Source organism: Globicephala melas, chromosome 8, assembly GCF_963455315.2.
Source record: "Globicephala melas chromosome 8, mGloMel1.2, whole genome shotgun sequence".
Classification (NCBI taxonomy): Eukaryota; Metazoa; Chordata; class Mammalia; order Artiodactyla; family Delphinidae; genus Globicephala; species Globicephala melas.
The window spans coordinates 13,546,475-13,570,932 of record NC_083321.1 but is presented as its reverse complement, the minus strand read 5'-3'; the positions used below and the strand labels follow the sequence as shown (position 1 = coordinate 13,570,932).

General features: G+C 42.3%; 2 protein-coding genes across 12 annotated transcripts in view; one reads left to right on the top strand and one right to left on the bottom strand.

Moving 5' to 3' along the window:
• Positions 1 to 923: 923 nt before the first annotated feature.
• On the bottom strand, positions 924 to 9,609 carry HARBI1 (harbinger transposase derived 1). Its single transcript, XM_030864546.3, has 3 exons — positions 9,488 to 9,609; positions 7,561 to 8,379; positions 924 to 2,384 (listed from the first exon to the last, which is right to left on the bottom strand). Exons 2-3 carry the CDS (start codon positions 8,228 to 8,230, stop codon positions 2,005 to 2,007), a joined length of 1,050 nt encoding a protein of 349 aa, XP_030720406.1. The 5' UTR covers positions 8,231 to 8,379; positions 9,488 to 9,609; the 3' UTR covers positions 924 to 2,004.
• Positions 9,610 to 9,658: 49 nt separating this feature from the next.
• The window catches only part of ATG13 (autophagy related 13), a 46,669-nt gene continuing 31,869 nt past the window's right edge, over positions 9,659 to 24,458 (top strand). For 3 of the 11 annotated variants that reach the window (XM_030864537.3, XM_030864534.3, XM_060303252.2), the window contains exons 1-2: positions 9,858 to 10,239; positions 10,600 to 10,712. The gene's annotated coding sequence lies outside the window, so the exon portion shown is untranslated. Of the gene's footprint in view, positions 9,779 to 9,853; positions 10,240 to 10,599; positions 10,713 to 24,458 lie in introns of those variants that run through there. The other 8 variants (XM_030864539.3, XM_030864536.3, XM_060303253.2 and 5 more) reach the window with 8 other exon arrangements.

Below are 24,458 nucleotides of genomic sequence, written 5' to 3'. Positions count from 1 at the left end.
GTTAAGTTGTGAAAACCCCAATTTTCCTTTAATGTGGTTTTCTAAAGCTAAAATGCTAGGCACTTTCCAAGATTACACTCCACCTTGCCTCTTAAGATGCACGGGTGGCAGTATGCCTTTCCTCATGCAATACTCATAATAGAACCAAAACTTTAGAGGGAAAAATACCCATCAGGAAACTTGGAAAGACTGTGAGAGTTAAAATATTGCCTTATCAGGGAGACAAAGCAAGCTTGGGTCACAGGTTAAACTTTACAAAGAAAAAAACATAACAGGGCACCTCTATTGCATAACAAATAGAACAAAAGTTTCCAGTCACCCCTTCATTGTCCACTCCCATCTCAGCAATATCACTGTACTTGTTAAGCTCAACCTCCTGCCAAATGGACCCACTCCTTACAGAGTAGGATGATGATGGAAAATAGCATTTGGAGTAGAAATAAACAGCAGATAATAATCCATAATTGTTTTTAATCTTGTGGATGAGTCACCTTCAATTTATTTCCACATTTCTTTGGTCATCAGCTGTTCATTTCTTTACTTTGAAAATCACCAGATTAACACTGCCAAAGACAGGTAGGAAATGATCCATGAGGACAATTCAGAGGGATCACACGGGTGAGTGGCTGAGAAACTGGGAACAAAACAATCCTCAGGAAAGTCTCTATTTTGTCCCAGCAAAGGCACCAATGTGTGAACCTAATTCACACTTTCATTATTCCAATCAGGTTATTTTTATATCAGTATAATTTTAGAATAAGACTTGGTGGAGGATTATTTATTTCCTGAGAAATTCTGTCCATCACTTTGCACAGAAGATATTCAAGTAGGTCTAACTCCAAAATTCATTTCATACCAATAAATTATATTCCTTTTACTTCTCCTTTTTTTTTTTTTTTTTTTTTGCAGTACGCGGGCCTCTCACTGCTGTGGCCTCTCCCATTGCGGAGCACAGGTTCTGGAGGTGCAGGCTCAGCGGCCATGGATCACGGGCCTAGCAGCTCTGCGGCATGTGGGATCTTCCCGGACTAGGGCTCGAACCCGTGTCCCCTGCATCGGCAGGCAGACTCTCAACCACTGCGCCACCAGGGAAGCCCTTACCTCTCCTTTTTAATACATGTCTTCTGTATCCCCTAAACTTTCTTTCTGAACAAGGAATTTCAAAGCAGAATGGCCCAAAAGACATCCTAACATCATGATCATAAGAAATGTGATCTATTTAGATGTGGACTGTCTAAACCTGGGTGAATTTCCTTTGCCCATCAATCTATCAGGGTCTTTAGATCCCCTGTAAAGTGTAAGCTTGCTATTTTGTCTCTATTTGACTTGTCTTCTTTAAGCTGATTGAATTCTTAAACCCATTTAGCCTTTAGCTCCTACTCAGGGTTGGAAGTAAGAGATTGGAGTCCAGATGTTCTCCCTGGGAACTAGGTCCAAGTCACAGCTCAGTTATTACAGACAGAATTAAGATAGAGGTTTTGGACTGTCGTTAACCTCCTCTTAAAAACACAAAGCTGAAAAATCACATTAGTAGCCGTTTATTGATGTCAGAAGACCATTTTCCAACTGAAATTTACTCTTCACACTTGCCTCAGATTATGCCTATATAGGTAGTAAAGTAGAAAAGCTAAAATGCCATCCAAATATTTCAGGACAAATATTGTTTTCTTTTGAAATCTCTAGATAACTGCTTTGATTTTGTAAGCACGATATAAACGTCTGCAACCAAGGAACTTTCAAATGAGTGAGTGGTGCTAACCTGGTGTTCAATGGATAGTAGAGAACTGTTGTCTCGGAGGTTTTGGTTTAGTTAATAAACTTGCAAATGAATCGAGATATTCTGGCCTAGCCTCAACCTTTCTAAAACACGCAGATTAAATGTCAGTTTGTGACAAGTGTCCACACGCTCAGTTATGCTAGATGATGGAACTGTGTAGGGGGTGGTGAGAGGGAAAGTTTGTCACAGCTCCTTCTGGAAAGCCTCCCCGCTCCCCACCTTCCACATTAGCTGAAGTGAGTGAGCATCAACTCCTGACGGATACGGTCAGCCTCTAGGTCCAAGGACTCCATGTGCTCATACTCTTCCTCAGGAGGCTGTTCCACGGGTCCTGTCCCTGGAGAGGACCAGACATCCAACCCATGCTCCAGGGAGATGTTGTGGAGGACGCAGCAGGCCAAGATGATGTGGCTGGACTTCTCCGGTGAGTACTGCAGTGCCCCCTTGGATCCATCCAGGCAGCGGAATCGGGAGCAGAGGGTTCGGAAAGTCTTCTCAATCACACTGTGAGTTGCAGAATGGGCCATATTATAGCGATATTCGGCTGGAGTTTCGGGAATGTGAAGTGGGGTCATAAGCCAGGTGCGGAGAAAGAAGGAACTGTCACCTGTGGGGAAGGCCCAAAGACATCACAGATGTTTATAACTGGAATACAAACAAAAAGGAAAATCCAGGAGCATGTACAGAGAATGGACAAGAAAATGCAACAGCTTCCGGAGCCAAAGCACACCAGGGAAGTGAAGAGGGAAATGCTGTGATAAAGAGCCCATAGCTAGTCACGAGCAGGAAGACCAGAGTGAGTCTTGGCTGGGAATACCCTTGGTTAAAACCAACAGAGAAAAGCTGACCCAGCTAAAGAAAGCTAAGTCTGAAAGAATGTAGGACAGAGGTGAAGGCACTGGAGGAAATGAAATTCCTGGATTTTCTTTTTTTGGCCGCAATGCACTGCTTGTGGGATCCTAGTTCCCTGACCAGGGATCGAACCCGGGCTCCCGGCAGTGGAAGCGCGGAGTCCCAACCACTGGACCTCCAGGGAATTCCAGGATTTTCTGAATTCAGAGATATTGTTCTTTAAGAAAAAGTTAATATGGCTTCCTTGGTGGCACAGGTGGTTAAGAATCCGCCTGCCAATGCAGGCGACAAGGGTTCAAGCCCTGGTCCGGGAAGTTCCCACACACCACGGAGCAACGAAGCCCGTGTGCCACAACTACTGAGCCTGCACTCTAGAGCCCGTGAGCCACAACTATGGACGCCCGCGTGCCTAGAGCCTGTGCTCCGAAACAAGAGAAGCCACCGCAATGAGAAGCCCACGCACCGCAATGAAGAGTAGCCCCCGCTCGCCGCAACTAGAGAAAGCCCGCATGCAGCAAGGAAGACCCAATGCAGCCAAAACTAAATAAAATAAATTTAAAATAAAAAAGGTTAATAGAAACTATCACATAGCAAGCCAATCTTCAAAATCTCTAAAGAGCAAGAGTGCAAGAGAGAAAAAGAGAATTCTGCCAGGAGACCTCAAAACACTTGTGAGGAAAAATCTCTGACTTTACCATTAAAATGTCAGGTTTGAAAGCACTACCTAGGGATTTCAGAGTATTTCATAGACAATAATCATTCAATCTCCCAGTGCTAAGAAGAATAAGAGAAAACTCCCAGCAGAGATGAGAACTCAGGTGTTCTGCCTTCCTAGATATTACATTCATTAGAACCACGCCTTTGTAATAGAGGAACAGGTAGAATTTCACATTAACAAGGAGACCATAAATATAATGATGCAAGTAGTAATAGGGATAAAGAAATAAAATCAGAAGTCAATTAAAATAATATACACAAGGCATTTCCCTTAAGTGACTTCTTTATGGAATAATCCTGGGAAGTGCTAAAACCAAAACAAAACTGGGGTGCAATGTCCCATTACAATAGTGCAATGTTTCTATAATGTTTAATTGTCCTGATTCACGAAATCTGGAAGATGAAATGTCTCAGAGGAACAACCCCTTAGAAATTTGAGACAAATAGACCTGAAGAATACCAACTTGTATAGTTGCTGTGTTCCTCACCCACCATCAATTTCAGTAAACAGTTATGGATTGTTCAGAGAGTGCTAGGCACTGTTCCAAACATATAGCACTCCTTTCTTTTAGGAGCTTACATTTCTTTTTTTTCTTTTTGGCCACACCATGCGGCTTCTGGGGTCTTGGTTCCCTGACCAGGGATTGAATCCCGGCCTGTGGCAGTGAAAGAGCCAAGTATTAACTACTGGGTTGCCAGGGAATTCCCCATGGGTTAACTTTATTTTATTTTATTTTTAAAATAAATTTATTTATTTATTTATTTTTGGCTGCTACTCTTCGTTACGGTGCATGGGCTTCTCACTGCAGTGGCTTCTCTTGTTGTGGAGCACATGCTCTAGGCATGCAGGCTTCAGTAGTTGTGGCAAGTGGGCTCAGTAGTTGTGGTACATGGGCTTAGTTGCTCCGCAGCATGTGGGATCTTCCCAGACCAGGGCTCGAACCTGTGTCCCCTGTGTCGGCAGGCGGATCCTTAACCACTGTGCCACCAAGGAAGTCCCAACTTTATTTTGAATGATATTGACATATAACATTGTATTAGTTTTAGGTATACTGGATTAACTTTAAATATCTGAGATGGCTCACAAAATTTTCAAATTGTATATTTAGCTGACTTTTTTCCTCCTAAGTACAACCTATTTTAATTGAACTCGTCCCTACTAAATACTGAATTTTAGAAACTGATGTTGTAAATAATAATGAAAATAATATCTATGACTTGTCCAATCCCAACTCCACTAGGCAGATACTACTGACCTTATTTTACAAGTGAGAAAATAAAAATAAACGTCACCCATCCTTTGATATGTTAGGCACAGGAAGAGGAAGGAGCTAGTCACTAAATGCTAATAATGTCAGACTCAAAGTCACTAAAACAATGGTATAATGCTGTAAAAGAGAGTAAGAAAAACATTTAAGATGACTAGCAAAACAAAGAGATACTAGATATTTGTTAAACGTCTCTTAAGAAACAGTATGAGCCTTAATTGGGAAGACATACAAGACAAGCTAGTTAATGTAGACCTCTTATAAAATGCTGCATCATCATTAACTGGTTATAATCCAAGCACCACTGGCAGACAGACACTCAGGAGGGGATTAGGAACAGAATTCCTAAACAGACTACAATTGCTTACATGATCAGTCATCCAAGAGACATTCTGGCAGATCTTACCCAAAGCTGCTTAACAAGACTAGCCCAAGAGCTGAAGAAATAACTCAGGCTGAATTGTTTGTAGGAGCAGGTACATTTAGAGAAGAGGAATTAGGTGATGCCCTCTGAAGGGGCATACGAGAATGAGGACATGAAGGGATGACACCCAAGATGAAAATATGCTAAACAAACAAACCAAAAAAAACAAGGGGGAATCACAGCTAGTTCTAGGTTTGGCAAATCTAGTACCATTCTACAAATCTGATGGTGTTCTTAAGATAAAATCAACCATCTTTTTTTTTTTCTTTTTTTGTTTTGGCTGCGTTGGATTTTCGTTGCTGCGCGCAAGCTTTCTCTATTTGCCGCAAGCGGGAGCTACTCTTCATTGCAGTACGGGGGCTTCTCATTGCAGTGGCTTCTCTTTGCAGAGCATGGGCTCTAGGCGTGTAGGCTTCAGTAGTTGCAGCATGCAGGCTTGGTAGTTGTGGCTCGCGGGCTTTAGAGTGCAGGCTCAGTAGTTGTGGCATACGGGTTTAGTTGCTCCGTGGCATGTGGGATCTTCCCGGACCCGGTCTAGAACCTGTGTCTCCTGCATTGGTAAGCGGATTTTTAACCACTGCGCCACCAGGGAAGTCCCCTTAGCTGGCTTTAGAGTTAGGGTACCAAAGTGATTTCATAAGAAATCAGCTTGGAACCCAAGTACTTCCCCAGCTGTGGAAGAAGTAGTTGGATGAGACACTTGCAGTCTTCCCTTCACTTCTTGGTGTGAGTTATATGAAAATGGAATTTGAAAATTCAGAGTAGGCAAAAGGTGGGATTAAGACAAAGTTCCACTAGGGTAACGAGAAGGTGGGGCACTGACAACAGTGTGTAGAAGCAACAACTGGGGGCTTCCCTGGTGGTGCAATGGTTGAGAGTCCGCCTGCCGATGCAGGGGACATGGGTTTGTGCCCCGGTCCGGGAAGATCCCACATGCCGTGGAGCGGCTGGGCCCGTGAGCCATGGCCGCTGAGTCTGTGCGTCCAGAGCCTGTGCTCCGCAACGGGAGAGGCCACAACAGTCAGAGGCCGGCGTACCGCAAAAAAAAAAAAAAAAAAAAAAGAAGCAACAACTGAAGAAAATCAGTTAAGTTCCAAGATGTTACTCATGGTACCCTGGCAGCTCTAAACCAATCAGTGTGACAGCAGTCTCTTCTCCTCACCTGGAACAGTGGGCAGGGGTGGGAGGGTTCTTTTTTTTTGGCTGCCCCGTGTGGCGTGTGGGATCTTAGTTCCCCGACTAGGGATCAAACCTGTGGCCCCTGCAGTGGAAGCGTGCAGTTTTAACCACTGGACCGCCAAGGAAGTCCCAAGGGGAGGTTTTTCTTTAACTGACAATCAACACATTAAAGAGAAAAATTCCTGAGTGTTTATTACAAGTAAAACACTGTGTTATGAACATGTGCAGTGCAGACATGATTAGTGGCGTTAAAGAGAGGTCTTCCAATCCTTAATGTGCCTTCATCTCCCACAAAACATGTTGTGTACAAGATAACCCTTGTCCTATTACTTACATAGAATGGTTCTTTTTTTAAAAAAAAAAAAGACAACAAAAAAGCTGCCAGGCTCGAGGGTTTTATCACTGTTAACTAACTGTATTCCTCCCAGCTCTACAGTCACATCAGTTTGCACTGCTCAGTACTGAATAGGTTTTTGTCCTACTCAGATCATTAAGCCAGGCTTTCCGAGGGCACTCAGGCAAACAGATCTATGAAGTGAGTTTCCATAAGAACTGAATAAATGCACTGTCTACTATCATTTTCATACAGATATCATGGTGTCAATCACCAATGGCAAAAATAATACATTTTCACAATACTTTAGAGTGAACTTTCATATATATTCCCTAATCCTAACAATAGGTATTACTGCCCTTAGCATTATTTTCACCATTTTACAGATGATAAAAATTAAGGCTCAATTGTATGGATGTACTATATTTAACCAGATCTGCATTGATAAGTATCTTGGCTATATTTAAGGGGAATGCTTTTGTAGGGTTGTCGTTGCTATTGTTGTTTGTGAGTACAAAACATTGCTGCGATGCAAATGCCTGTAATTTTGTTTTACATATTTCTGAACATGTACCTCCAAGAAGAGCTGGGTCAAATTGTATGTTTTTAAATGTTAACAAGTGTCCTTTAAATGTTGATTTAAAAAAATTAAGGCTGGGGTGGTCCAGTGGTTAAGATTCTACCTTCTAATGCAGAGGGTGCAGGTTATATCCCTGGTCAGGGAGCTAAGATCTCACATGCCTAGAGGCCAAAAACCCAAAACATGAAACAGAGGCAATACTGTAACAAATTCAATAAAGACTTAAAAAAAAAAAAAAAGACATTACTTCTGTTTCAGTCCTGCTTAAAAAAAAAAAAAAATTAAGGCTCAGAGAGTTCTCATCTGAGGTCGTGCTTAAAACAGAACAGGACTGAGTCTCAGGTCTATAGACCCCTATATTTCATTCTACTCTGCCCAAACTTTTTTTTTATAGTTTCAAAAATGAAGCATTTACACCTGCAGACTTACCAAGCAGCCAGCTCTCTTTGTGCATCCCAGCTTCAAACTGACTGCTGAGAGAAGACTGCTGCAGCACAGCACAGTCCTGGAGGCTCCCCGGCCAGTTTGTTTCCACAGTCATCAGTGCCCCTCTGATGTCACACACCATGAGGCAGTTTAAAGAATGAAGACCTTTGCGGTTCACATAGGAAAGGTCTTCAGCATTTGGTGCCTTGATTGCCACATGGATACAGTCAACCACCCCTATGACCCCTGGCATCCCTGCCAACCCATAGAATTCATCCTTCAGAGCCTGCACGGAGGCTTCATCAGCTGGAAAGCGGATGAACTGCGAAGCTCTTTCCACAAGCGCTTCGGTGACATTGGCAACACATCGACTCATAGATGCCTGACTGATTCCAATAGCATCCCCCATCCGAGTCTGGAAGGAACCTGAGGTATAGAAGCCCAGTGCTGCAAGGATCTGTGTCTCTGGGCTAATAGCCCTGGATCTCTGAGTAGGTCTAGAAAGACTGGCCCCCAAGAGCTCCACCAAGTAATAAATGAACTGTCGAGGAAACCCATACATGGACATCAAGTATTCATCTGTCACATCATCCAGCTTAAAGCGGTCCAATGTGCGGTGACCTCGGCCATATAGCAAGAGATCACAGTCAAGTACTGTTATTGGTATAGCCATGGTACATGTAACTGTTGTCTCTCCTTCCCTCTGCTACTTTTCCTGAACTCTTCCCACTGAAGATGTTGGTGCAAGAAGGTATTTAAGGAAGTGTCAGAATTCAACAGCTAACCATCATTTAAATGGCTCTGGCATTTATAATCTTCTCTCTGTAAAGGTTAAAGAAAAAAACGAAAAACATTAGAAACCTACCAAAGACTTTAAAGTGATTCAGGGGCTTCCCTGGCGGTCCAGTGGTTAAGACTTCGCCTTCCAAGGCAGGGGGTGCGGGTTTGATCCCTGGTGGAGGAGCTAAGAGCCGACATGCCTTGCGGCCAAAAAACCAAAAACATAAAAAAACAAAAACAAAAAATACCAGAAGCAGTATTGTAACAAATTCAATAAAGACCTTAAAAATCATCCACATCAGGGCTTCCCTGGTGGCGCAGTGGTTGAGGGTCCACCTGCAGATGCAGGGGACGCGGGTTCGTGCCCCGGTCCGGGAAGATCTCTCATGTGGCGGAGCGGCTGGGCCCGTGAGCCATGGCCGCTGAGCCTGCGCGTCCGGAGCCTGTGCTCCGCAGCGGGAGAGGCCACAACAGTGAGAGGCCCGCGTACAAAAAAAAAAAAAAAAAAAAAAGGTGCTATAACTGTAACTCGGTTTTTCTCCACTAACTCATGGCAATACAACAGGCTTGCTTTGGTATGAAGGAGAATGGGAGCTGAATTTTGGTGGCTCATTTAATGCCTGGCATTTGCATTGGGAAGAACAAAAGATTAATGGAGGTGATGGCATAATTATCCACAAAGTAAAAGAGGTCTGCTCCTAACTATACAGGCCACGAAGCAACTGACGTAAGTCATAGCTACCCAGGACAGGGATTAGTCACGGCAGGATTCATTACCCAAAGCCCTCTGGCTCCACCTGATAAGTAAGGGGTAAGAGATGGGGGTGGGGAGGGGGGAGTGTCGTTGTTCAAACTAGTCTAACAAGGGAAGAAGGGGCAAAAAACCGCCCACGACCCAGGCTGGTAGACGGGAGATTCTGTGTTGTAACAAAAGCCTTTCCCCTCACCCCAAGAAATCCAAATCGTGAGGCTGAGGTAAAGGAAGTAGGGAAGACCAGATAGGTTGGAAGGAAGGCGCAAAAGAAGAGGCTGGGAGAGCTAGGGCTGAGAGGACACTCCACCTCTAAGGCTTTTAAAAAGATGTCTTAGAAATGAATACGGAAGTGTGATTGCCCCGGCCACTCAAAGTCAGCCGAGGCCGCTCACCCACCTCTCGGCGGCTGCCAGATTACCAGCCGCACTTCCCACCCACCCAGCCGGGTCCGGCCCTCCTCCAGAACCGGCGGCCGAGCACAAGCCGCCACGGCGCTCTCTGTAGGCACCGCCCTCTCGCGCCACCGCCCGCCCCAAGCCGTGTCCTCACTGCCGCTGCCGCCGCAACCTGCGATTCGCCGGCGCACATTCCACACACGGCCCAAAGGTTCACGCTCTTTCAAAGACCGCCTCTTTACGCCTTTGTTTTCTGAGACGCTTGAAGAGATTGGTGAATCAGACTTACATGGTAAGGAAACCAGTTTTTATGGGAACGTCAAACAGGAAAGAGATTAAGTAGGTCATCCATACTGTGCCGAAAGGGCGGCTGAGGTTAGATAGCTGTATTTCCCCCATAGCCCTCTTCCTCCCACCGCCGTCACCGAAGCGGATGAAAACAAACAGTAACGATGGCGGCGCCGGGAAGCGACCGGCTGCTGGGCTGAAGGCAGGAGTGATCACTTGAGCTGTGAGGGAAGCCCTGAAGAGCGCCTGTAGACGTGAGTGCGACAACTCGCGCAGTCTTGGGAACGAAACTCCCGGGGCCTGCGAGCCACGAGGCTCCTGAGGCGTGAGGTATTATCTGCGACCCGTGCTGTCAGTGCAGCTCCGGAGCGCGGAGCTCTCAGCCAGGAGGCGCAGCTGGCCGGCCCCAGGCCCCGGCCTCCGTAATGAGAGCCCCGAGCCACTCTCTGTGTCGCAGCTTCACAGGTACTAACTTTAGGGGGGATACCCCCGGATCTCTCAGCGCCCCCGGGTGGGAGGCTGTGGACCTGCGGCCTGCGGCCTGTCGGGTACGTCCTGGCGAAGCCGAAGCCTATTAGCTGTAGGTCAGTCCCCTAAGCTTTCTTTGGGAAGTCGGGTTACTGTAGGCTTCATTGGCCCTTGATCATTCCCAGTCCTTACAGAGATGCCCAGAGCTTTCGACTCTGCTTTCTCAGCTCTTTGGGTTAAAGGCATTTTGGAAGGAATTTGTGGGCCCATAACTCTGTGGTTGGGTACCAGTATGAATGAGATAGGTTTTCATTCAATCAAGATTTGTTGAGTGCCAAATATGTACTCCGCGTGTAGGTGAGGGTGACTGTTGACTAGTGCAAAAAGGGACCCAAGGTTCACGACTCTCTTACTGGCAGTGGAATGACCTGTGGAAACCTGCGATCCATTCTCATTAAGTAAATCTCTGGGTAAGTGGCTAAGCACCTTCTTGGATTCATCACTAACTCATCTCAGTTTTCACTTTCTCACTCAGTTATTTACCAAGTTTTTCTGGTCAATTCAGTGGAGCGTTTCACTTTTAGTATTCCTTCCTCTCTGGCCATCCCACAGCCAGAGAGAGAGGGGTGGAGGGCGGGGGAATGGATGTGAATGAACGAATATTTAAAGAACAAAAGTGCCTATTTTTTTATTACACTTACTTTAAAAGTCATCTCCTAAGGTGGTATAATTTATTGAACACCTTCAATGGGAGATGTGCAATAATAAGAAACAACAGGTCCTTTCTTTACACTAAATTAACTCCAGGTTATTGTGTGTTGTTTTATGTGTTAGTCCTTTCATGTGTGGCTATCATGGCTCCAATTAAATTATATGTTTTTGTTTGTTTCTTTCAACTCCATTTTTCAGCCGAGCAGAAGTCTTGTAAGTGCTTGTGGAAGGGAATCCTGAGTTAATATTTTTCATACCCAGGGGATGATGAATAAGTGATGAAGCAAAGGTCGTATGTATTGACCTGTGTAGTAAAATGCATGTAGTGCATTTTCAAATTGTACCCCTTTGGGTCAGAAGTTAAGACGGCTATGGCAACTTTTGAGATTTACATTTCATACAAATTGCTATTTCTTTACTTACACCTAACAGTTCTTATTATTTGTATTTTTTTTCCCTCAAGTGGAAACTGCAGATCAAAAACTGCAGATCTTCAGCTACTAAATACTCCAAATTATATTGTTTTATTTAAGGACTAAAAATCAGCTGGACACAATTCAGTCCGGCCATATACGCGTACTGGAATTGTACCGTATGGAGGTGGGGGCAAGAAATCTCCTTTTTTCCATTGTCTTTCCTGCTTGCATCCACCCAGCTGCATCAGCTTATGACCTCCATGACTCAGAGCAGGGTGTCCATAGCCTAAATGCAAAAAGAAGCCTAAGACATTAACATTGAGCTTCCAAAGACATGAGTCCTACTACATGAGTGATTTTTCAAAGATAACTTTGACTAACCAGAAAGTGCAACCACTATAGAACTTATTGCTGTCACTTGATAAGGTTCATTACCAAAGCTCTGCAATTACAATTTGTTCCATTGGGAGTGGAAGTTATTTATTTTGGAATTTTTATCTGGAGGGAACTTATTTAATCTTAGTAATGCTTGGAAATCCCTAAAACTTTTACTTTTAAACACTTTTTACATTATTATAGAAGAGATGAAAATAACACTGTGGTTGGAGCACTGCATTCCTCACTCTATGACCCTTTATTATTCAAATTAAGTTTTTTGGGTTTTGGTTTTTTAAAATTATTTTTTTGGTACGTGGGCCCCTCACTGTTGTGGCCTCTCCCGTTGCGGAGCACAGGCTCCGGACACGCAGGCTCAGCGGCCATGGCTCACGAGCCCAGCTGCTGTGTGGCATGTGGGATCTTCCTGGACCAGGGCACGAACCCGTGTCCCCTGCATCGGCAGGCGGACTCTCAACCACTGCGCCACCAGGGAAGCCCTGTTTTTATTTATTTAAAAAAATATTTATTTATGGGACTTCCCTGGTGACGCAGTGGTTAAGAATTCGCCTGCCAATGCAGGGGACATGGGTTTGATCCCTGGTCCGGGAAGATCCCACATGCCGTGGAGCAACTAAGCCCATGTGTCACAACTAGTGAGCCTGTGCTCTAGAGCCCATGAGCCACAACTACTGAGCCTGCATGCTGCAACTACTGAAGCCCGCGTGCCTAGAGCACGTGCTCCACAACAAGAGAAGCCACTGCAGTGAGAAGCCCGCGCACCGCAATGAAGAGTAGCTCCCGCTCACCACAACAATAGATAGACCACGCGCAGCAACAAAGACCCAACACAGCCAAAAATGAATATTAAAAATTAAAAAAAATTGTATTTATTTGGCTGCACTGGGTATTAGCTGCAGCACGCAGGATCTTCATTGCCGCCTGCAGGATCTTTAGTTGCAGCATGCACGATCTAGTTCCCTGACCAGGGATCGAACCTAGGCCCCCTGCATTGGGAGCGAGGAATCTTAACCACTGGACCACCAGGGAAGTCCCTGGTTTTATTTTTTAATGGAAGAAAAGTATAGAAACTCACTGAGTAAGAAATGCAGGCTATTCAGCTAATATTTGAACTACTGTATTGCTTAAGATTTTTTTGGCTTGTATGTTGACTTTAGAGTCTTAAAATATGTATACTTTACTAAAAGTTTATTCTTGGAAAAAGCTTGCCTAAACTTTATATGTGGATAATTTAGAAGTAATTTCCAACTTGGGGTGTTGAGTAAAATAAATTTCCATAGGGCCTCATTTTTTCATGCATGGATTTAATACAAGAGAGGGTGCACGGGGTTACTGGTCCTTGCCTCCTCTTTGTCAAATTGTGGAGAGCAGTAAAAACTGCAGGTAGGTCTTCCCTGGTGGCGCAGTGGTTGGGAGTCCGCCTGCCGGTGCAGGGGGCGGGGGTTCGTGCCCCGGTCCGGGAGGATCCCACGTGCCGCGGAGCGGCTGGGCCCGCGGGCCGTGGCCGCTGGGCCTGTGCGTCTGGAGCCTGTACTCCGCAACGGGAGGGGCCGCAGCAGCGAGAGGCCCGCGCGTACAGCAAAAAAAAAAAAAAAAACCAAAAAACTGCAGGTAGTCCCTGACAGGATAAAGGCAGTGTATGCAAAGGGAGAATGCAGAGGAGGCTAACTAGACCTCTATGACCAAGGGGAAAAAGAAACTTTTCTTGGGAATTCCTCAAAGTCCAGTGGTTAAGACTCCACGCTTCCACCCACCGCAGAGGGTCACGGGTTTGATCCCTGGTCAGGGAACTATGATCCTGCATGCCAAGTGGTGCACGCCCCACCCCTCACCAAAAAAAAAAAAACAACAACTTGAAGTTTGGGTTTTAAATCTTAAAACGATTTAAAATCCTTAAAGGGATGTAAAATTAGTTTTGAATCTTTAAAAAGATTTTAAATCCCTCAAGAGGATGTAAAATTAATTTTAAATAATTGTTTTTAACTGTAGAGTAAATGTGAGCCAGTTTGTTAGAGAAAGCCTCTAAATACCAGTATAGGTGGCACAAGAAATTTGCTTTTGCCCTGGTGGTGTCCCCCATATGCCCTTGGTTACAAGAGAAGGGAGAAGATTGTGAGTCACCACTACATAGAAAAACAACTCAACATGCACAGTCTGTCAACAGTATCTTAGTAAAAATAAAGGTAAATAAAGAATGTATAGAAGTGATAACCCAGTATTCTTATTTTGGAAAATACAGTTTTCACTCTTGACTTTTGATTCATACAAATATGAAAGAAATAGAGTTAAAAATCATATTATTCTTTCCAGGGTGGTTTGTCACCACCCTCACCTTCCTCCTGTATTGCCCAGAGCTATTATGTCATTAGGAGAGATTATGTAGAGAAATACTTGTGGAGGTTTAAATGCCCTGTTTTAAATATAAGCTTAAGGGTGTTTTTATGCTTTAATCTACTTCTGTTGGAATTTTCAAGAAATCGGATATTGGCCTTATGTATTCTTTAGACTGGTTTTTAAATTGTTCCTTAGTTAATCAAACACAGCTTTTGTCTTTTATCTTTATTCCCACTTCCCATTTTCTTTTGATTTACTTTACTTCCTGGTTTCTTAAATTGCATACTTATTTGAGATTTTTTTTAATTATAAAGACTATAAGTTTTCCTCTGAATTTTTCTTTTGCTGTGTCTCATTTGTTGTCAAATATTCTTCATTTTGTTAATTTCTAGATCATTTGTAACTGGTTTTTATTTCAATGTTTATTATAAAAAGCTTCCTAGTGTGTACACGGTTAACTTTTTATTATGTTTCTAGTTTATTGAATTATGGGCAATAACATCTTGGAAAAAAAGTTTTTTAATGGTCAAGAACATGATCAGTTTGTGGTGTCCCTTGAACCTAAGAGAATAATGTGAAAGGTAGAGTTAGATAACTAAGAGCTTTATTGAGGATCTCATATGTGGCAAGTACTCTTTACAGGATCTATCTCATTTAATCCTCACCACAACCCTATGAGAAAGGAATCTGAAGTACAGAAAGATTGAGTGACTCGCACTATATGCCACCATATATATGTGTATATATATATGAATGACTTGTTTTTATTATTCAGATCCTCAAAAATTTTTTATATCTACTTGATATATCAAAGAGGTATGTTGAATCTTCAGGTATAGTTTTGGTTTTATCAAGCTCTCCTAGTATCTCTAGGAATTTTTGCTTTATGTATTTTATTGTTATATTGCTAACATGTAAAGGTTTATGGCTATCATATTTTCAGAGATTATCGTTACTGAATGTCCCTTTTAATCTCATTTCATCGCTTCTGGTCTGGAAGTGTCATAAATATCGACACTTCTGCTTTCTTTTTCTTTTTTTTAAATGTATTTATTTTATTTTTGGCTGCGTCGGGTCTTCATTGCGCGCGGGCTTTCTCTAGTTGCTGCGAGTGGGGGCTACTCTTCGTTGCAGTGAGCGGGCTTCTCATTGTGGTGGCTTCTCTTGTTGCGTAGCACAGGCGCTATGCGCGCAGGCTTCAGCAGTTGTGGCACGTGGGCTTCAGTATTTGTGGCTCGCGGGCTCGAGAGCGCAGGCTCAGAAGTTGTGGTGCATGGGCTTAGCTGCTCCATGGCATGCGGGATCTTCCCAGACCAGGGCTCGACCCTGTGTCCCCTGTATTGGCAGGCGGATTCTTAACCACTGCGCCACCAGGGAAGGCCCTGCTTTATTTTTCTTTTCTGTCTTTCTTTCTTTTTTTTTTTTCTTTTTTTTTTTTTTGCGGAGCACAGGCTCCGGATGCACAGGCCCAGCCGCTCCACAGCATGTGGGATCTTCCTGGACAGGGGCACGAACCCGTGTCCCCTGCATCGGCAGGCAGACTCAACCACTGTGCCACCAGGGAAGCCCTCTTTCTTTTTTCTTCCTCTTTCCCCCCTCCCTCCCAAGTGAGTGTATCTCTGCTTTCTTCTTTATTTTCAGACTTTCTTTGTAACTGTTTTGGTAGAAGACTATTTCAGTTGTTTAAACTTTTCCATTCTGTTTCTCATTTGTCTACAAAGAACTTTCTAAATGGAAAAAAAGATCTTTATGATTTACTAATTCTGACGCCTAGAAAGTGGGGAAATTACAGTTTTGTTCTCTTTACCTTTGAACTTGTACCTAACTGGTTTTTTTTGGGGGGTGGGGTTGTTTTATGGCTGCACCACCCAACTTTCGGGATCTCAGTTCCTGATCAGGGATTGAACCCGTGCCCCCTGCAGTGGAATCGCAGAGTCCTAACCATTGGACCGCTGGGAACTCCCTTAACTGTTTTTTCTTATTAACTGTTCCTGATTTGCCATACTGAGCTTTTAAGCCTGAATCCAGAACATTTAAAAACTGTTAAAAATTGGAAAGCATAATTATTTTTTCAGTAATTGATGTTAATTAACTTTTCCCAGTTTTAGGGGCTGGAGGTATTATCTGGGGTCATTTTTGTATAATCTCTTGCCAAATTATTCAGTTGTTTCTTTGAAATTATTTGCTCTTTCCTTCCTTTATTGACTGCCTCACCTTAATCCAGTGCTATCACCAACTCTCATCTGGATTACTGAAATGGCTTCCTAGCTGGTCTTCCTGCCTCTAATCCCTTTATTTCATCTCCCCCTCTCTATATTCAGATTAATGTCCCTAAATTTTTACCTATAGAAGAATCTGCATTGACTCCCTACTATAATCTACTGTTATTCTCTTTTGCTCACTTTTATGTTTCCCTACTAATCTGGCTGGATCATACTTACCTACTTTTTGTACATTTTTGTTCTCTGTCCAAATTCTCAATTTTGTGCTTCATTTAATTGAACATATTAAGCATAGTAATTTTAAGGTCTGTGTCTGATAACTGTTAATGTGTTTCTAATATCTTTTGGATTTTGATCATTTGTGTTTGTCTCCTTGAGTGCCTGGTTTACTTTAACATGTGCCAGAAATTGTATATGAAAAATTATAGAGATAATTTATGGGTTAGGACAACATTATTTTCTTCCAGGGAGAAATTACCTGTGTTTCTGGCAGAGGCTAAGGGCAGACCTTATTCTACACTGTTGAAGCGGAGTGATGTGTAAAATTTTTCATAATAAAAACTTTTTAAAATTAGCTTGAAGTCATACAAATTACAACTACATTTGTCTTCTGAGAGAAGAACTATCCATTGTTTTTGTAAATTAAAAAAAAACCTTAAAGAATACAGCAATAGCCTATTTATCTGGGTTGTATATTATGGATTAAAAGGGAAAGGAGTAACAAGGAAATACTTGGAGAAAAAAGAAAAAAAAAAAGACCCATTCATAATGTCTGTCATCTCCGTACTCATTATATACCCTAATCTTAAAATTAAGCCATTACCAAATGTAAAATGGCATGGCTGCCTTGGAAAACAGTTTGGCAGTTCCTCAAAAAAATTAAATGTTGAATCACCATATGATCCAGCAATTTCATTTGTAGGTATATACCCAAGAGAATCATATGTTAACACCAAAACTTACCCATGAGTGTTCTCAGGAATATTATTCACAGTAGCCAAAAAGTGGAGACAACTTAGACGTCCATCACTTGATGAGTCAATTAACAGAATGTAGTCTGCCAATTCAGTGGAATATTATTCAGCCATAAAAAGGAATGAAGTACTGACACATGCTAAAATACAGAGTGAACCTTGAAAACATGCTAAGTGAAGGAAGCAAGTCACAAAAAGGTGACATAGGATTTCCTTCATGTGAAACTTCCAGAATAAGCAAGTCCATAGCAATAAAGCCTACTAGTAGTTGCCAAGGACAGGGAGAAGGGGAAGGGGAGTGATGGATAACAGATGTGGGATTTCTTTTCAATGTGATAAAAATGTGGTGATGGTTGCACATCCTTGTGAATATACTAAAAAGCACTGAATTGTACACTTTAAAATGGTAAATTTTATGGTATGTGAATTATAACTCTGTTAAGAAAAACTATATAAAGTGATTCTTTAAAAAATTTTAACCTACTGCCTTAACATTCTAAGTCAACGTGTTTAACAAGTTCATAAATAAGCGTATTTCTTCTTAGCTTGCCCAGTCTCCTATCTCAGATGTGTAGTCTCTCACATTGTCTTGTTCTTTTGAGTTCTTGGTGTTTTATTTCCATGTGCAATCTGCAGATTTTTAAATTCTGAGTTCATCTAGCTAAAAGTTGGAAGGAAGGGTTATGAATGGCCTGGCAGTAGGCTGTTGATGATCCAAGTCTGTGAAAGCTTCTCTCAGGCCTCCTTCGGGCTTCCTTCTGCCTGTTTCTAGGAGTTTCAGTGGTTTTGGACAAGTTTTTAGGTTAATTTCTTGGCTTTTTGTTTCCTTACCATCCATGTAGGTAGTGTAATTTTGGATCTTATATCTGTGTACCTTACTGATGTATTCTTTTGAAGGTTTGAGAGTAACTTCCCCACCTCCCAACCTTGCCATGATAGATGGCAAAGCTCTTCATTGCTTCTCTAGGATTCTTCTGGCCTCTGATCAAGGAGCACTTGGCTCTGGGGTTTTCTGCAGGGGAGGTTTCTACCTGCCCGTAAGCTTGAGGTATGATTCCCTCACACCCCACTCTTGTTCTCATGTGTTCATTATAAGAATCTGACCTTGCTCTCCATAAACCTCAGCTCCCTGGCATCAATTTTCCCTTATATCTATGGCTTTAACTTACCTTTTTTTCTGGAACCTGGGATTTTTCAATCTTTCTGGTTTAGCTGCGTATCAAAACCTTTTTATTGTCATATCTTATTTGCATTTTTATGTATCTGTAGTGGGCAGGGGTGGGGTGTGACTGATAACATTAGTTTAGTCCACATTGTTGTTGGATGTCCTCCGAGTTTTGAAACTCATATCTGACATGGCGCAGTGCATTGAACTCCTTGTCTCCTTCACTCTCAAGGCAAGGATATCCTGTGATGGGAACTTGGAAGTATAGCTAGAGCAGTCATTCAGATGTTTGAAAAACTGTATTTGAAATAGGTCTACAAAGAGATAGAAAACTTTTATGCTGGGTGAAAGTTAGTTAAGAACTTTACCCTGCTATAGACCATTTGATGAGGATGGATTTTGTTTGTTAGATTTTTTTTGAAAAATGTAAGATATACAGAAAAATTGTAAGAATATTAAAGTGAACTTTCATATACTCCTTTTTTTTTTTTTTTTTTTTTTTGTGGTACGCGGGCCTCTCACTGTTGTGGCCTCTCCCGTTGCGGAGCACAGGCTCCGGACGCGCAGGCTCAACGGCCATGGCTCACAGGCCCAGCTGCTCCATGGTATGTGGGATCTTCCCGGACCGGGGCACGAACCCGTGTCCCCTGCATCGACAGGCGGACTCTCAACCACTGCGCCACCAGGGAAGCCCCAACTTTCATATACTCTTCACCTACATTCATACATTGTTCTCTGTTGGCCACATTGCTTTTACTTCTTTCTGTATGTATCACATACTGTATAATAGAACAACGCAGGATTTCTTACTTTTTTCTTTTCCCCTGGACTCTTGAGAAAAGTTACTTGTATCTCTTAAGACAAGAACATTGAACAGGGGCTTCCCTTGGCACACACACACACACACCATGCTAGTGGTAGAGGGAGGATTCCAAAATGGTGATTGCACCAGTGTCCATGTGGTAGAACAGACTCCCAAAAATGGCTGCCACAGGTATCTATGTCCCCAGGGTGAACTCCAGTTGCCTTCTGCCTCTCCAGGAGACTCTTCAAGATTAGCAGGTAGTTCTGACCCAGGCTCCTTTGAAATTACTACTTCTGCCTTAAAGGTCCCGGCACATGTGAGAGTTTGTGTGCCCTTTAAGAGATTCCATTCTATTTCCCACAGCCCTCTGGTGCTCCTAGATGTAAGCTCCACAGGCCTTCAAAGCCAAACATTCTGGGGGCTTGTCTTCCTGGCATAGGACCCCCAGGCTGGTTAGTCCAGTGTGGGACTCAGACCCCTTGCTCCTTGGGGAGAATCTCTGCAATGGTAATTATTCTTATGTTTGTGGGTTCCTCAACCGGGGGCATGGGTTGTGACTATACTGGGACTCCCCACTCTTACCCATCTTGTTGTGGTTCCTTTATATCTTTAGTTGTAGAAGATCTTTTCTGGTAGGTTAGGGTCAGTTAGGGTCAGGGTCTTTTTCCTCAATAGTTGTTCTGTACATAATTGTAAGTTTTGTGAGAGGAGGTGAGATCAGGGTCTTCCTACTCCACCATTTGGGGACCTCCCAATGTGCAGCCTTCTAACGTTAGGAAGGAACGGCAGTTCTGGTCTGAGTGGGGTCATGGAGTGGGTGTAGGGCTTAGAGTGGGGTCTAACTGCTTCTTCCGTGGACTTTCAAATAATCCTCCTGTTTTCAGCCCCATCTGCCACCCTACTTTAGTTGCTACCTGGTGACTAATTCCTTAGACTTTCTTAGGTTCTTTGGTTCAGAAGAGCTTTCTTTGTTTAGGGTTTCTCCCGCTGCTGGCTTGGATATCAGCTGTGCTCTGCTTAGTCAGTTATCTATTCCTTCTACTTTCTACCTTCCCGAACTTTGATGTTGTTATCTCTTGTCTGTGTGTATGCTTTTTAAGTCCTCCACCCTTTTTTTAGGAGTGAGCAGAAATAAACATTGAACCTTTATCCTTTACCAGTCTGTTTACTTTTTCCCCCCAATATTTTGTTGACATCTTTCATTGTTATTTCTTCTTCTGGGTTTATTTATAGCTTTTATATTTCTGTGCTTTTAATTGAGGATTGGGAAAGTAGTTGAGATAAATGGGTTTTGTCTGCCTAAGAAGAACTCGTATTTTTAAAATTTAAAATTAGCATTTCAGTATGAAAGTAAGTAAAAGATCTAAAAAACCTGTCTATCCAGATAACTGTACTTTTCCTTTACCTGATTGTATCATTTGCACTTGAACAGTGTTGTAGAATCTTCTGTCTAGTATTTGGGAGTTGGTGATTATCTACAACCATTACATAATAATGGGAAACTTTATTTATTTAGTAATGGCATCTTTTTTTCTTTTTCTGTGTGTGTTAAAATACAAGCAACAGAATTTTACCATCTTAACCATTTTTGAGTGTGCAGTTCAGCAGCATTAAATACATTCACATTGCTGTGCAGCCTTCACTATCATCTGTCCCCATAACTTTTCATCTTGTAAAACTGAAACTCTACCTATTAAACAGCAACTCCCCATTCTCTCTTCCCCCCAGCTCCTGGCAACCACCATTATACTTTCTGTCTCTACGATTTTGACTACTCTAAGTACCTCATATAAGTGGAATCATACAGTATTTGTCTTTTTGTGACTAGTTCTTTTCACTTTAGCATAATGTCCTCAAAGTTCATCCATGTTGTAGCATGTGTCAGAATTTCCTTCCTTTTTAAGGTGGAATAATATTTCATTGCATGTATATACCACATTTTGCTTATCCATTCTATTTTCAGATAATTGTTTAAAACATTTTAGTTTGGCACAAGTCTGCGCATGTTCTAAACACTGTGGGAACCTGACAGAATTATTTGTTATGAACTTCTGTTAATGAAAATGATGTGTAGAGAATGTTGCTAAATTGAAATTGCTAATCAAGGTCCAGTAAATAGTTTTTGTTATTTGTTAAATATCTTAAGCCTTGAAGAAAGGCCTTAATTAAGTGAGGTATTTCTCAGACAAGAAAAGCTACAAGTGGTAAGTCTGGGGAAATAGATTCTGATGAAGCTTGAAGGGACAGCAATATTAGGAGCATTATGATTCATAAATATACTTTTGGCCTAATTAAGCCATTTTAGAGGTGACCTCTGGTAAATTGAATCAAATATATGTGGGTGGGAACCACATAGAACTTTTTGTAAATATCCAAAAATCATACATAGTAATTGGTTTATGTCCCTAAGGCAAAAAACTTTAATAAGGTAATAAGTAGCGCTGATGAGCTTGCTTATTCAACATATTAACAGGAAAGGGACATGAGATTTGAATGCTTGTGAAACCTTGCGCCTCAGATTGGCACTTGAACCCATGTGCTGGAACTCGAACCCAGACAAAACCCATGGTCTTCCAACTGAGGTCACACACATGGTTTCAGGACTTAATGAAGCTCAGGTTCTTGATGTCTCATAGCAGAAAGAATTCAGTGAGAGACAAAGTGATACGTAAGAAGTGGATTTATTTAGAGAGAAACACACTCGACAGACAGAGTGTGGGCCATCTCAGAAGGTGAGAGCGGCCTTGGGGGAAACACACTCCACAGACAAAGCGTGGGCCATCTCAGAAGGTGAGAGAGGCACCAGGGTATGGGATTGTCAGTTTTTATAGGAGTGGGTAATTTCATAGGCTAATGAGTGGGAGGAGTATTCCAGCTATTTTAGGAAGGGGTGGGGATTTCCAGGAATTGGGCCACTGCCTACTTTTTGATCCTTATAGTCCGTCTTGAAACTGTCCTGGCGCCTGTGGGTGTGTTATTTAGCTTGCTGATGTGAGCGTGTACTGAGGCTCAAGGTCTAGTGGAAGTCGACTTGTCTGCCATCTTGGACCCATTTGGTTCTAATCAGTTTACGTCATGTCCTCAGGCTATGTCATTCTTTCAAAGGTTGTGCCCTGCCTCCTTCCCTCCTATTTCACTTGCAGAAGAGTTTGCTATGTAATTGAGAGACTAGAATGCTGAGAGGTAAAGTGGCCTTGACTTAAACGAAGTGGTACCCTAAAAGCCCTACTTTGGCTTAGTCTTCTAGCAGCTGATATATTTTCTTAAAACCTGTTCCATCAAGGGTCTTTGGCAGTTATAACATGTTGGTGACAATGACTGATATGGGCAGTGGTCTGTAAAGTCTAAAGGAAAGAAAGTCACATACATTCATTGTCAACTAAGAAGGCCCTCTCTAGCCTCTTGGTGGCAGAATTCCAATGTGCTTGTTCCTGAGGTAGAGAAGGATATATGAAGCTAATAGTGGGTTGATATGATTTTATTTTCCCAAAATGGTCTCCTTGTAGGAAAGGCAACATGTTGATCACTTGATGCTTCTTTTATCGACTTGGCAGTTTTATTTCTCAATTAATAAATGGGATTTATGGTATGTAAACTGTCTCTTGTAAGTGAAGTCCCCCAAACCTTGACTGAACTAATAAAATTAGTTTCCTGAGCATGTACATCCAAGGACTAGATCCTTGTCCAGGATCACCATTTATTTGCTAGTTTCAGTGACCAAGATCTTTCCTGAAAGTACCAGCAAGCCTCTGATCACCTTTGCAAAATCATTTTACCTATTTTCCCCGCTGACTTTGTATGTGGACTCTTGAAGGTCAGACTGAGGAGTCTGCCCAAAGTTCTGGCACGTAGGAGCAATATGATGACATAATGCTTTATTAGACTAGCCTTTCAGTGGTTTACCTGAGGTTTACAGTATAATCTAGAAGGAGGTGTTGGGAAAGAAACTTTTCCTATAACCTCTTGGATTCAGCAGATGGGGGCGTGCAAATTAAACCAATGAAAGATAGATTAGCAAGAGAAAAGACAGTTTATTAATGCCTGCAAAGTGTATACCACAGGAGTGCTCAGTGATGAATAGCTCAAGGAGGTGGTAAAAATTTGGGACTTAAATGTCTAACTCAGTAGGAGAAAGAGAGGGGAGAAAGGTTTTATAGGAAGAAAAATTAGTTTCTTTAGGAAAGAAGAATGGGTGTTTAGGAGAACAAATGGGAAATAAGAAAGTTTGTCATAACAGACTTTATCTTGTGTGGGTGCAAATGGTCTTTCCATCTTCTTCATGACTATGAAACTCCCCCAGATAGGGGATTTATATTAGGTTTATGTTAGGTCTCTCTCCTGGGGTAGAAGCCAACCTGAAATGGGAATTTATGGCAGTCCTCATTTCTTAGAAGTTTCCGCTTTTAGTCAGATAAGGGAAGCTCTGAGAAGATTTCTTTTCTACATCTGTTGAATCTCAAATGTCTTCAGCTAAAAATAATCTTTATGCCAAAGTGGCATATTTTAGGATGGCATAGCCTATCCTCTTCAAAGGTAAAGTAACTAACCGAGAGAGTCTCTTCCAGATAAGGAATGAGACTTGGATTAAGGTGGTTATCTATGGAAATGAAAATGCTGCTAATATAAAGGATTTTGTATAAGCATAAGTTTGAAGGATTCAGTAATTGGCTAGTGTAGTAAAGGGCAGAAAAAAAGAAAGAATTCAGTGTTTTTAATGTTTGTACCAAATTTCCGTTTATATTCCTTGGAGCACTCAAAGAAGGAATTTTGCAAAGTGCAAAGCAAAAGTAAACTTTCTATTACATTTCTATTGTAAAGGATGAACTAATATCCTTGATAGATAGCCTAGGCCTAAGGGGACAATAAGCTCTGATACCTTTGAGAGAACTTTTTCTCTGTGGAGACCACCCTTTTTGGCTCAATAACTAACTCTAGTTACATAATCCTTTGAGTGCTTCCAGTGGTTACAAAAAGTCACAAGAGTCATTGTGCCATTATAATGTTTGTGCTTTGGTAGATGCTCTGGTAGTGGGAGCACTTCCCCACTTCAGTGTAAGATAGGGGCAGCCCAATCCTCCAGCACTGTTCTTATCTCAGATCTGTTGCTGTGTTGCTTCAGGGCCTTGAGCTGTTTAACCCTTTAAAAGGTCTTTTTATTTTGACTTTAATATTTGTTAGTGTTCTTTTCAACCA

What these genes read in the sequence shown, in the direction of transcription:
- HARBI1 (XM_030864546.3), bottom strand. Translation starts at nt 8,230, where the DNA reads ATGGCTATACCAATAACAGTACTTGACTGTGATCTCTTGCTATATGGC. An exon ending in CAAAGAGAGCTGGCTGCTTG is followed by an intron (nt 2,385 to 7,560) that starts GTAAGTCTGCAG and finishes CCTTCCCCACAG; the next exon opens with GTGACAGTTCCTTCTTTCTC.